The 14,523-nt window shown below is 40.3% G+C and overlaps 1 protein-coding gene across 7 annotated transcripts in view; it reads right to left on the bottom strand.

The window, feature by feature from the left end:
* Positions 1 to 14,523, bottom strand: part of BTRC (beta-transducin repeat containing E3 ubiquitin protein ligase) — a 119,826-nt gene that overhangs the window by 59,102 nt on the left and 46,201 nt on the right. For 6 of the 7 annotated variants that reach the window (XM_056351539.1, XM_056351537.1, XM_056351540.1 and 3 more), the window contains one exon: positions 12,296 to 12,373. The exons of the other annotated variant lie outside the window; for it this stretch is intronic. In XM_056351539.1, coding sequence (XP_056207514.1) covers positions 12,296 to 12,373 — 78 coding nt within the window. The remainder of the gene's footprint in view (positions 1 to 12,295; positions 12,374 to 14,523) is intronic. 7 annotated transcript variants of the gene reach the window in all.

Below are 14,523 nucleotides of genomic sequence, written 5' to 3'. Positions count from 1 at the left end.
TTTTATAGTTCTGAGATACAAATTAAAAGAAAGATTTTTTCTCTTGTTTTCCATTGAAAAAGGAAAAAATATCTGATCTCAGTTGTTCAGTCTTTCACAAAACGCTGTATACCTGAACAACTACAGCGAGGCAATTTCTACACACTAGTTATCATAGCATAAGTCAAACGTTAATAAGCGTCCCCTGTCTTTATCAGGTAAAAATACATGGGGACAGTATGAAGTTTACACTCAGAAAGAAACAAAGGCAGACCACATCTCACTTATTGTATTTGGAACATTTTTGAAAGCTTTTTCTTTTAAAGTAAAATGCCTTTTTTTTCTTTAACTCATACACTGCCCTGCCCAGGGGACCCTCAGCTGGGGCTGCACACTTTGGAGTCTTTACAGAACCCATTACTCAGTCTCTCACTTTTTGAAGGGCAGCATATGAACTGTACTTACAAAGTGTGCTTAAAGTGACACTTTGGTTGATTTGACTATTTAAACTAAGATGCCTGAAGAACTCATGAGTTTCTAACAGAGGATCCACACACACACTTTCAACGCCTTTTTAATTACTACTTGATTAAGCTCACATTTGCTAGTAGTAGTTGTATAGTAGCACCTAAGAACTCCAATATTGGATTAACACCCCAGCACCTGTCACTGTTTACAGAAAACTGCTCCCAAGCAAAAGTGGCAGCCCAACAGTAAGCACAAACTTGGTTTTTTTAAGAGTAGTAAATGGACCACCGAGAAGATGGTGCTACCTCAAATAGTTGTATGGGGAAAACCCAAGAAGCATGTTGAAAGAGAATGAAATTAAACTTGCTACAAAGACATTTCCAAGAGCACTAAGTAAAACGTACTAACATTCAAGATATTTTTAAGATTGCCTCAAGGGGAGGACGCAGAAAGATTTGCAACGAACTGCCTGTCAGTTCTCTTTGTAATATTTGCTGGCAATCTCCGAAGATTCTTTCAGAGCTTGCTACGGATTTCTATTTGTTTGATTTGAAATTAATTCAACCCAAAACCTGCCATAGGTTACAAAACCTGCAGGCAACGCTGGCATGCTAAGGGCTCTTAAACCTCTCCCTCTGCTCCAAAGCTACGTCATCAAAGCCAGATTCCCTCAGCACCAATAAATGATCTCCCTTTTTTGCCCTCTTGCCATAGGCCTGACTCTGCACAAGATATATATAGTCAGTAGCAATGCACAAACCAGCAGAGGAACATACTGCAAAGGATATCAGAGGCAAGAATGCAAAGAGATTAAAAGGGGGTTTTGCTGAGCAATAGGAAATACATCCACAAATCCAGTGTTCCTAACAGTCTCCAGCTCAGGAGTAAGACAGTAAGCACCAACTGTTGGGAACTGAGTGTTCACAATCGGTTTATAACATTATTTACCTAAGTTCTGATCCTCATTAAACACTCTTTACTGCCCACCACACCAAATCAATATACTAGCTCAGCTGTATCTGTACTGGTCCAGCATAGTACAGAACCTCTTGGGGAAATTCAGGAAATCACAGTCCTTTCCACCTTACTTCTTTACAGACCTCCTTTAAAGTTCACCATGAAATAGAAACAAAGTGAAGCACAGAAGCCCTATCTTCATCGCTTTAGTAGTTCATGTTTTATTTCTCAGTGAGCTCTAACCAGTGACAGACAGGAATGCAGAATATCCTGGCTCCAGCAGATCTCCTTACAGGTCATAATGTTGATATCTGCTGTGACTAGCAGCCAGCTAGCAATTTCTGACTCTGGATCCAGAAGGAGAAACTGAAAAAATCAAACACATGAATCCTTTCAAAGCGTTGTGCAAATGAACAGAGCGCATCTTTCAGCAGGGGAGGTTCAGATTCAAACGGGGATTAGGCCACAAGCAAACAGAAGTCTGATGGACTCAATTTAGTCTCCTGCAAATATTTGCCAACATCATAAAACCATCATTCTGGTATGCACAGAACTTTCTCCTCAGAAAAAGATCAGAATGACATAAAATACTATAAATTGTGGCTTAGTGGCAGCCCAACTGGTGGACAGAAAGCTGACACCATCTGCTTTGCACTGACATTCAGACAACACCATGCAACCTTCAATTTATAAGCATCGTGTTAGTTAAATTCAAGCAGATTCCAAAGGTGAAAAAACATGAAGAGTTGATAAGATTCTTTATTCAGTATTTGTATAATCTAACCCATTTATCATAAACCTGTGATTTCTTTCATTTGCATTTCCTAAAATTCCACTAGCAGTATTTCTGCACAACTGTAAATTTTATGAGGAGCTCTTGAAGAAAGCCACTACTAACTCCACTTTGCAGATGAAAAGCTCAGCCACAAAAACATTTACTGAAAGTAACAAGGAAGCCTGTGGCTCCATGAACTGAACTCATATCTAGTTAGCCTTTCTCCTCCCAAGACAGGTATGCACACACCTGGGTAGCAAGCCAGCGCTTTAAAAGCTGGGCTTACTACAGGCTTTCCTCTCACATTTACAAATGGGAAAGAGCAGGCAATCAAAACACAATGTGAAATACTAAATGCTACATCTAAAACCCCTACAACTTTCTGAGAAGGAAGGAAGCTCACTAAGCAACTGTTCAAAAGTTGTGCACATGTCAGAATGTATATACAAAAAAATTATTCCAATGTATTGCTTAATTTTTATTACTTTCATCCACACATTACATCTAAGTGTGAACAGCATCAACTGAACTTCCAACATAACTTGTTCATCAAATCCCATGATACTAGGGACTAGTGACACTTGATGGAACTAGTATATAAATAAATTTAAAGCAGATAAAATGAAACACTTCTTCACACAGCAGGCAGTGAAATTCTGGAGCTTGCTGTACCAGGACACTGTGGAGAGAAACAACATCACCAAGTGCAAAAAGGGATTACACAAACCCATGGACAGCATGTCCACAGAGTACTCAGCAGAGGTATCCACAAGACAGCCCTAGTGTAAAAACAGGAGATGATGCAGAAGGAGGAAACAAAGCACAGAGAGAGGCCAGACCCAGTCGCTCTCATTCAACAGCATCTTCCACTGACAGTGCTGGGGTCGACACTGGATGAGCAGGCGCTGGGTCTGACTGACCTGGGCATTCCCGCACTATCAGTACCTGTCTGCCCTTTGAAAACGTGCCAATTCAAATTCCTCCTTCCCAAACCTTTCAGCCACGGGAAGGAGAGAAGAACATGCTTTTACTGTGAGTATCAACATCTCCACAGTAATTTTATTACTTAAAGATCTGCATAAGAGCCAGATTACCAAACAACCATTTAGTCCTTCAGCAGCAATTTGTTTCTCAATAGTATTAGTTACACATACTCTCAAAAGGAGTACGTATAACTGATTCAAATAAGGATGCAGATTTGAGAATAAAATGTATAGTGATCTTCAGTTCAACATCCATTACTACATTTGCAATGTTACAAACTTCTTATTTTCATATTCTTACAGAAGAACACATCATAAGCCTTGTGGAATGAATAAAAAGGGTAAAGAAAATTCATGTGCATGTTCTACAGTACCTTTTTAAAAGGTTTAAAGCAAAAATGCAGAAGACAGACTTTTTCTCCCTAGAAGTTTAAGGGGAAAAAACGGTTAATGTCACTCTACTTAATAGGTCTCAATGGAAACGTATTGATAATGTTGCAAAGAAGCTGCATCTGGCTCATGAAATCAAGTCATAAGAAGCTGGGAGAATATATTGTGAAGGTAGTACTGTATGGTTGCCTTCTCATGTTTCTCTGTGGGCAGCAGTTACTGGCTACTATGAGACACGAGTTACCTACCACTGGACATGGATATTTGATTTCATCTGATATTGTCATATTTGTGTTCGTACAGTAACAGTTACTAGTGAATAGACCTAACTGAAAGCAGAATTAATATCGTATCAAGTAATAATAATGCAGAGCCCTACATTTTAGGTGAAACATTCAATGGTGTCCCATGTTACACTGCAATATCAAGAGTACGTCCTTTCATTTGCTCCAGTGCCTATGGGAACACTGACTAACCTGGAAGAAAACCAAGAAAATGAAAACCAGAACCAAGCATCAGAAAAGCAAATTTCTCAAGCTCACCTTTAAAGCTCAACCCTTTTGATCTGCACCAAAACTGTTCTAGTTTCTCCTCACCTTTCATCAAAACAAAAGGTTTCTTCACCAAGGAAAAGCAGTCTGAAATGGTAGCCTGGTTCAATGCCACAAGCAGATAGCTTTACGTTGGAGTGCTTTAATATGTTTTTATATGGCATGTAAAGCATGCAAACATAAGCCAGTTTGTTGGAAACTACCCTCTTTGTGGAAGCTGGCTGTAATTCTGAACAAGTTTTCAATTTTCGCACTGCTGCTAGGGTAAAACATTTTAAAGAGTTTAATTTTTACGGTGGCTTCAATGACACGAGATTATCTAACAAAGTAATGGTTAATCAATAGAGGGTTTAGTTGTCAGGTGAAACATATAACACACTAAAAGGGATTGATTGCAAGGCTCCTCCTTATTTACTGGGAGGTATATATTTAAAATGACACAAACTTGTTACCAAGCTGCATTCCTTTAACCTTGCAAAAGCCGTTTGAGAACAGTGTTAAGCAGCCCTATAGCAAAACAAGCTCTAATGAAAAAAAAAAAAATAGAAACCTACAAATATATGGGAACACCAAATCATGTCAGAATCAGGGGAACCACAAAGCTGTATTCACTCTCAGCCAAAGGCTTAAAATGCCACAGAGACGCTAGACTATGGTTCACTAAAGATAGAGCTGTATCTGATCTCATTCCGTAAGTGTCTTTGGTTATGTTTTTAAAGAAAGTATGATCCTGCTTTTTGATACAAACACATGAGCATTTCTGCTCTTGTCTGCACAGCTCTGGACAAACACTGAACACCAACCTGAAGCCTCAAACCCCAGGCAGAAGGGTGTGAGTGTGAGTGTGTGCACAGCTTTCATACCAACTGAAATCTATTTCTTGGCCGTTTATTCCAAGAATCCCCAGTCTCTGCACAATACTCCACAATAGAAGCTGCAACCCAGGAGTTCAATAAGATTTCCCCCCCAATAGTTAATAATTACATGATTTATCAGAGAAAGATAACCCTAATAAAAACACAGCAAAAAGACAAAACCCATACCCTCCCTTCAAGTCATTTTCAGCGAAAAGATTATTAAACTGTTCTTTTTGAACAAGGGCTTTTGTAGCTAAGCACAAATTGCCAAACGGTTAGAAAAAAAAAAGTTATTAGACTCAGAAGAATTCAGCAGAAGTGGGAAGTTATATAAACAAATCACTCCAGCAGATTTGGAAAGATCGCTTTCATCTTACTTAGAGTCTTACGAGACTTGCGTTAATTACCCTTCAAAGGTCTTTCACATGGACTATTTAAAATAAATGCAATTTATTTATTTATTTCAAATGAGGTGCTTCTTCCGAAAGAATTAAGTAATCTCAACAAATTTAAAAACGTTTTTATAAACAGGTAATTAAAAAGAAGACTAGAATTAAGTCAAGCTGTAAGACATTACCCAGGATTCGCCACGATTATTTTCCTAAGACAAAATTTTTGCTACCCCTAGCCCAGCACTGGGAAAGGTAGTCTCCATGGAAAGCTGTAAGACAAAATAAAGACTAGCCAAACAAAAAACTAGATCATTTACAGGATTTTCCCTAAAGCACAGTTTGTCATATTGCAATTACACCTTGCCGACTGTGAAAGCCAGAGTCCTTAATATTGCCACTAGAGGGAAGACGTGTCTCAACACATGGCAATGGTAGTTGGGGAGTGGGTTTTCTTGAGCAATTACCATAACAAAGCTCCCTTGGCTGTGTGTACCTTCTAATTACTCAGTACAATTAAAATGACTTACCTAAAACAAACAGGGGGGGAAAAAAAAGGCCTCTAAAACAAAAAACCTCAAGACAATACAAACAAAAAGCCTTACTCCAATCTGCCTGTTATCTGAAATTACATTAAAGCTGAAGATCTTTTTTCCTCATCCATCAATGCACAAGGGAGAAAACAAAAAAACCAAAACAAAACAATGGGGAAAAAAAGAGTATGCCACAATGCCTAAACACCATGGGGTTCAGCAATGTAAAAGCATTAAAACAAACAAAAACAAAGAGCAAGAAGAACTAGATCTCTTGTTAAAGAAAAAAAAAAAAAAAAGGAAAAGGAAATGTCGTGGTATTTAGCCATCTGGTAGCTGCTTGAAAACAAATTGTCCTCAAAAGAGCAGAAATACAGTATGTCTTCTCTCAGTTCACTGGCTTATGAATCAGGCGACTTTTTTTTTTCTTCTTTTTTTTTCCTCTTTTTTTAATACAACATGTCAATGTTAGACTTCTGTGCTGTTGCTGCTGCTTTCACTTCCCTCTTGCCCCACTGTGCAAACATAACCATGGTCATCCCAACCAGATCTGGTTATTCCAACTTGGATGCATTATTTGCAGTCTTTCAGGATACATCTTGTTGGACCCATTGTTCAAAATCCCTCAGGATTTTTTTTTTTTTCCTGACAGCTACTTGCTGATTTTTAAACCCTTAAATCTTTCATTTTATAAGGCACGTCATTAAGGGAAGATGGCAGCCAAGTGATTTTTCTTTCCATTGACAATTTGTGACATTTTTCCAGCAGCGCGCAAGGTGTTGAAAACCTGGCAGCTGTTACCTCCCGGGATGAAGATCCTTTTTTATCCTCCCTTGACAGTTTAACTCAATGGGTCAGCACCTTTAAAGACTGCAAAGTACCACTGAAGTGGATGGAGGCTTGAATTACTGCTCCCTCCCTAATCAATGTAAACCCTCACTGCAGGTGAAACTCTTCATCTATAGAGGTGCACGGGGGAGGAAAATGTAATGCCCTGAGCCAGATGGTTTTCATCTTGTTTTTTAAAGAAGAAAGGAACAAGCTAACAAGGGGACAGCTACTTTTGTTAGCTTCTTGGCCTCTCTCATGGCTTTGGATCCCCAGGGTTCCAGCCACACAAGAGAAAGAATACAGAAAAACATAAACACTTAAAGAAATATAACTAGGGGGCTGGCAACATGCTGCTTTCAAAGAGTTGAGAGCCCTGTTCAGCGCTTTATTTATCACTGCCCACGTTCTTCGGATGGTAAGTGGACATGGACACAAAGGGCAGGGGGAGCAGACAACACTTGCAATTTACTCAATTACAGAGGAATGCAGCAATGCGGCGGGGTGACAGATTCTTATTAGCACTAATGCTGAAAGAGCCCAGTGGCCTTTCCGCCACAAGGCAGCATTCCCATTGTAACTTCGGCTTCAGCACAACACGCCTTGGCTACCTTTTTAACATGCATTAAGTGTCACAGAGGAATGGAAAATATTTTTTGTGGTTGCCTGAGAATAAATAAAACAACATTAAACAGAAAGAATAATCTCTAAGGATATACTTCTAGAAATTTCAGGCTTTTCAACCAGCAACTCCTTACTAGCAAGCGTTAATAGCATGAAAGGTAAGGTAACCAGGATAACTTTATACACCAGGTACGTCCTGGGTACGTCCTGCCTCAGCCAGCTCTCTAACAGAAGGCAAATTTGAACTGCAGCATCTTCCCCGGAGGGAGGGAGGGAGCTGAAGGATCCTCACTCACAGCCCACTGTGTAATCTTGCTCACTAGCTAAAAAGAGGGCTTCAACTCTGTACAGCAGAGATACTTCTGGAGAAGAAAAATATACCTGGAAAGGAGCCCTAAGCAGAGGGATGAGGCTACCAGCTGGAAGTAAACAGCTGAAAGTTGCTACCTTTTGTCTTTCCTTAGCTCTACCTTCTTTAGTTGCTTTCTGCTTCTTAGCGCTTGCTTGAGTATCGGCCTTAAACTCTTAAGATCAGACTGTGCCTATTTTAACTCTGAAATAGCTCTGAGAGCATGTTTTAGGTGCTACACGTAATTTCACAAAATGATCTCAAATTTCTAAGAGTGAATTGAGATAATATTCTGTGCCAAAACAGTAAGAGGAAAAATTCTTGAAAATGCTAAGGGGCCTGTTTGAATGGGGTAACAGACAGGGATTTTTCTCCCCCCGGACTTCCATCTGGAAGCTTTGAGAAAGACAGCAGAGTCCAACGTAAGGTTTGCAGGAGGTACAGTGTGGCAGCCTTGCTGCTGCCAGCATTTCCCCACAAGGCACCTTCACCCACAGACAAACCACAGCAGCAAAAGGCACTTTCATTATTGCTGCACCAAAGAGAAGAGAGGGAGGGTTTTGAACAACCTGCATTGTGCCCATCTTCTTTAAAAAACCAGCGGGGTAATCAAGTTCAGGGCAGCCCTGGACAGCTGCCCTGTGACCTATTCATGTTGACCCCCACTATTCATCACTTTCCTTAGGACTATGAGGGCAAGCTCCCAGGGAGTGACCACCACAATAGACAGATACGAGCCAACAATAATACGGTTCCTGCAAAAAAACCAGATGGCACTGCAATAAATTTACAAATCTGCATTCATGGCTCTGTTAAAAACACCCAGGAGCTAAAAGGCTGGAGGGGCCCCCAGAGAGCTTCCCCTTTCCAGTTTCTAAAGGCCAGCTCTCTCCCCAAGACTATTGAGCTCATGTTCTTCATAAATGAAGAATGGAGACATAGCCCTTAAAATAACAAATGTCTGACCTAATCAATCTAGTGTTTGGGTCTAACGCTAAATGATAGGCACTGAAAACTAATTATGCTTTTTGGCAAGGAAGTTGAATTAAAATGGAAACACACAGGTTAAAAAGGCACTGAAGCATTTGCGAGTCCCTTTGAAAGGGCGGCACACACACACAGACACACACACACAGGGCTTGAAACAGGAACCTGATTCAATAACTCATGCATTTATTTTTAAAATGAATCAGATTAGTCCCATGTGTGACCTGCCGGTCCATCTGTATGAGCTGGACTTAATGGGCACTCTTCTCACGCTTACTTCAGTTTGAAGTATGAGAGAGATAAATTTAGTTTAATTTTCAACAGATCAAGCTATCCATTTTCCAAATGGACCATCTGGATCAGCCTATTAAAATTAATTTATAACTTTGCAGTGTGAAAATTCGTTTGTTAGCTTAAATAAAGTTGCCAAAAACTTTTGCCACTTGTCATTGTTTTTTTCTGAAGTCTGTTTTCATACTACGATTTTCAGTTTACCCCTTCAAAATTTAATTTTGTCAGATCAAGCACTCAACAAGAATGCCTGCATCCTTTGAAGCTATGATAGCTTAGATCTTTTCACTGTTCCAACTAATAGTGTCAAGTTCATTGCCTTTTTGCCTTTCCTTTCCCAGTGCTAATCTCATCTCTGACTTGCTGAGATGCTGACATATCCCTTCTGCCTTGCTGCCCCTCATGCACCTAAGAGTGGCCGTGCCTCTCACTTCCAGCACGCCAAGGACACAGCTCCACTTGTTAGGACTTTGGAAGACACCCTTCCCCGAAACCCATTTTAATCAATAGAAGAATGATATTTCTCCTATTAAGAGGTCCCTAGCACTGAGCAATGGGTGTCATCAGCCCCTGCTTACAACTTCAGATGTTTAAGTAATCATTACACCTCCTTACTGCCTTCCACTTTCTGGTATGTCTGCTCCACATACCCACCTGAGAAAATATGTATGGCTAAGGCTGCATATCAGCACAGCACACAAGGCAAGAAAAGGTAATGCACCTTTACTTAAACTTGTTAGCAACTAAACGTGTCAAGACATCATATTTCCCCTGGTCTGATACATCTCATTAATTTTCTTAAACTAATCAAAAAGTACTAAATATGTGGACACCTTCACTGGAAAAACCATTTAAGTAAACAGACTTCTCCCCTACCACATACACACATTCAATTCCTCTATGCACGTAGGTCATTGTTCCCCAATAATGACATTTTAACACTGATGTCTTCAGGGAGGGACAGAAAATACAAAACTGTCCACTCAGTATTTATCAAATTGCATCTTTCCACTAAGGCAGAAAGCACTTTTTGTGTATTATTGCTTTGACAGCATTTGCAGGTCAGATCTTTTTGGGTTTACAAAGTATGTATAGACGTAAGACAGGATAGCCATTGTGCATACCTCCTGTAGGAGATGCCAATCTTTCAAGTAAGTATCACTCTATTCATTGAGTGTATAAGCACATGACTGCAAATGTGTCTGATTTCTGCAACTAGAGTTGGAAATATCCCCACTGCTTCTTGCCCATCCCTAATAGTGAACAGGAGCAAACTGAGGTTCCAAAATGCTTAGACAGCTTTATTTATGCCTATGTAAAGAACCAAAATACCTTTATAATAGGCACTAAATCACAGTCAACCACCTCCTGTGATCTAGACAAGAGCACTTGCTTTAAGACTAAGACTACATCTTGAACTTATCCAGAAACATTGTTCTCAATGCAAAAGGCCCCAAAATAACAATCAGAAGACGCAAGGATTTTGTCCTGCACCTGTCACTGTAAGGACTGAACACAAAGATGGAGTCTGATACAAAATCTCAACAATATCCTGAAACACAGCTAACCATCTTCAACATAAACAATGTCCGTGTTCCAATATGAAATGTTTGGTCAAGACAAGTGGGTTTTTACATGTATTCTTGATATACAGTCATTTTGGTTGTGATGAATTGTGGGCCTGTGGGAAAGACAGCTTTTCCCTGGCCACAGTTTAGAAACTGTAGCTTCTTCATCTGTACAACACTGCTTGTTTCATAATCATGAGGAGGACTCAGTGCAATGAGAAGGCACATAAACCAGGTAACTCCTGTTCATTTTGACTTAGTATCTCCTACTATGAACGTTTTCTTGGAGAAAAGACATACACCTTTTCTTCTTGAACTTGAAGGCTTGCCATCAATAACTCTTAAGATGAAGAAAAAAGTTTTCTGGTGTGCTGGGGACCTTGCTGGCTATCCTGAAGATACACGGTACACACCTCATAGCTTTGCCCTCTTCCTCTAGCTCTTCTTGTTGGTTGCTGAATGACAGAAACATTTAAAGTTTGATGTAACATATTTAACCAATTCTACAAGGCAATCTTCCTCAGCAATATCTGGGACCTCACTCGTTATCCTAGCATATTGCTTCTTGTCTGAAAGACTTACATGGACTACCCCTGTTAGATGGACCTGGTCTTAGACATATGTAGTCCTTCACATGACACCTACTTCCACAAAATCAAACATGTCTAACATAATACCGTATTAAAAAAAAAACCACCAAAACAACAAAAACCAAACACACAGAACACCCCCGCTGCCCCACCACCCCTAAAATAACAACTCTGAGCACCCAAACCCAAAATGTCCCAAAGACATTTCTTCCTTTACTATGGTTCTGACCAACAATTTCTCTGGGAAATAAGGCAATGGGGCAGTGTAGTATCACCCTATTCCTCTGCCTGAGATGCAGAAGGAAGTGTGCCAATTCTTTAGCTGTTGCAACGTGTGGCGTGGGATATTCACTTTCATCAAGGTTTTGATGAAAGTTCATCAAAAGTCACATTCATCAAGGTTTTACTCTAATACACCAAGCTGCAACCTTGGGCAGCTGAGGTCAATATGTATTTTTGCTTCTGCTGCCTGAAGGTTGCAGTGGGGAGAAAGAGCAAGGTGAAAAAGGATCTGAAGTTACTAAAACCAACTTAAATCCCCCAGAAATCACAAGCCAGACTCCCTTTGTTAAGCATGGGGATTTAAAAAAGTGATTCTTTTAAACTGTTACAAAATTTGCCTTACTGTATATAAAAGGCAAAGGGATTATGTTTTATCAGACCACCCTTTCTCCTTTCTACCCATTAGTATTTTGTAAGAGTGTAGAAGAAACAAGAACAGGTCATTTTTCAGGTTATTAACCTAGACATCACCTCCAAGAAAATTTACCTTCAAAGGCAATAAAAAGCTTAATTGTTGTAGAACACTCTGAGACTTGATCTGCAGCAAGGCAAAATATACTACAAACAAGACAAGAACAATTACAGAAGGAAAGGCTGAAGAGGTCTTGTTGAACACCAGCTGGAGAAAGGTAAAACTAGAGAAAGGTAAAACTAGAGAGTCACAGTTGACTGCAATAAACAGAAGTCTAGATTTCTTTAGAAAGAGTCCTTAAACTCTCCTGAAAGCTACATCTCTGTGCCTGATTTTCACAGGTACAATTTGACTTGTTCAGACTTCAAAGGAGAAAAGAAAGGATTTCCACGAGCACAAAGCAGACTTCAGCTTCCAGAATCATTTAAGGATTCAAATAGCTAGAAAGTTTTATTGCATTTTTAAAGAGACTGATCACATACCTGTCTAAGTGAATTCTTCTCTGGAATGATCTTCCTAGGGGGCTCATCATTATTACAGTCTTCTCTCTCAGAGGAATTCTGTGAAAGAAAGTAAGCTTTAATTCAGTTCTTATCCCTAGTATTACTCTACGAGGAGAAAAGAAACAAAATATTTGTACTACACAGGCTGTAGTATTTCACACATACATATACTGGAGGCTAACTTGTACTTTTAAGCCAAACAGCTTGTTATGGCAGAGAAAGAATTTCTCCTCCTCAACATAACAATGCACCACTGTGCAGGTATCTATTGAAAAAGCCTGTGCTTTTGGGGATTTATTCTGAAACTACCAATAATGGTCACTTTGAAATGCTGAAATGGTGGCTGGATCAGCATGGCAACACCAGTGCTCCTGAACACCCCAGAATAACTATTTAAAACGGTGAAACCTGTTGAAAATAAAGAGTTGTTAATGGGTATAACTGTTGTTCTCTGCATCCCCATGCTTTTAGTCTAACAACTATTAATTGCACTAAGGCTGCCTGGTTGCCAAAAATCATTGAGAAATTATGATAGAACTAAAGTCTGGTGAAAGAGGTTGTCAGGAGATCCTTAAATAACAATTGTGGAAGTAGTGTATGGTATTATGGCTATGCTTTTCACTTCTGCCCTCTGACTCTACATACATGTACAATTTCTAGAAAGACTGATGTTCCAAAACTTAAGCTGCCACCTCCAAGAAGAGAGCATCGGTAAGATAAGAGAAGGTGGACAAGAAGAAATATGAGGGCTTTTCAAGCGTGACTAAGAAAGACCACCAGAAGACTTTTGTCCTGTTAACCTCATGATTAAAACCAATTATTACTTGCTTTAAAGACCTGCTACAGTAATCTCAAGACACGCACAGTCTGTAAGCAAACATTTGGTTAAAAACTGCTGGGCATGTGGGGAGAATCCTGTCCTCTCCGCCAAAGTCAGCTACTCTGGAAGACAGCATTCCTTTGTACTAGTTCAGCCACTGTGTTGACAGAGTAATGACAGCCAGCTTTGGGGGAATCCCACACACACATCTAAAATCGGTTTGATCACCACAGTATTCATAGCCTGAGGCCACATTCCCACGCATTCAGTAGCGAGCAACTAAACAGGTTTTAAAGAGATACAGAAAAATTGCTTAGGGAGGGCTCTGCCAGGAAAAGGGGTGGTTTTCCAGTTCCTTACAGACGAGCTCAGGAGTGTGTATATTAAAGGCAGAAGTTTGCGTTCTGTACCTCTCCCGCCTCGTCCAGCAAATAACCTGTCCTTCGCTGAACACTGCTCTGCCTGGCTTCTCACAGAGCCAGCTTCCAGCCCAACACCTCAGGAGACAGAAGTGGCATCTGTTGGCAGAGGAGGACCTGGGCCCTACAAACAGCCAGCGTGGCACAGCAAGGCTAGCAGAAAGCAAACAGGCTGTGGGAAGCCATCAGAAGAGTAGCGGGCTCGCGTGCCTACTGCAGTGCTGCGTGATCAGGCACCATCTAGGCAGCTCAGGTTTGCTGGTCTGGTGAAGGGGAAGAAAAGGTACTGCCAGGACGTAGGGCAGAGTTAGAAGCTGTTTGCTGAGAAACAGCGCACAACAGGCAGGGGGGAACAAAACAACAAAATATCCCACTTGGGATATCATAAACTCGTCAGGAGGACTCTGTGTAAATCAAGGCTTGCAGACCAACCAGTGATTTTGGATTTTTGGTTTTTTAAACAAGGTATAAAACTTGCAAAGAACCATGACATCTGGGATGCCGTAACCAGGGTTTTGTAATGGAAATCAATCCTAAACAGGCCTGATAAATTGCTGTAAGAAGCCAGCTTTTAAAAGTTTTCACATGAGGTCTCAGCCAGGACCAAGTTATTACATTAAATCCAGCTTAGAAAGGACTGTGATCGTAAACACGTACAAGCTAGAATCACCTATCTCCAAAAAGAAAGGTCAGACATTAAAGCTGCTCTTTTCTGCTCATGAAATACGGTTTAGTAAGTAGTTAATTCAAGTAAGGATTTAATTTCTGTGCTTTGGAGACAAAGATCAAGTGCAAGAAATGTAATAATCTGAGGTGAGTTACTATACTCTTCCAGGAAATGCATTTTTGGGGGGGGGCTGGGTGGTGAGGAGGTTGTTTACTGTTTCTGGATGCTTTTTCAGCATCCACCCCCTTCTCTACAATAAGTGCCAAAACAATTTCCCCTTCCAAATAATCTTTCCACGCCA

Source organism: Falco biarmicus, chromosome 9 (genome assembly GCF_023638135.1).
Source record: "Falco biarmicus isolate bFalBia1 chromosome 9, bFalBia1.pri, whole genome shotgun sequence".
Lineage (NCBI taxonomy): Eukaryota > Metazoa > Chordata > Aves > Falconiformes > Falconidae > Falco > Falco biarmicus.
The sequence above is the reverse complement of the archived record's forward strand: the minus strand, read 5'-3'. Positions and strand labels throughout refer to the sequence as shown.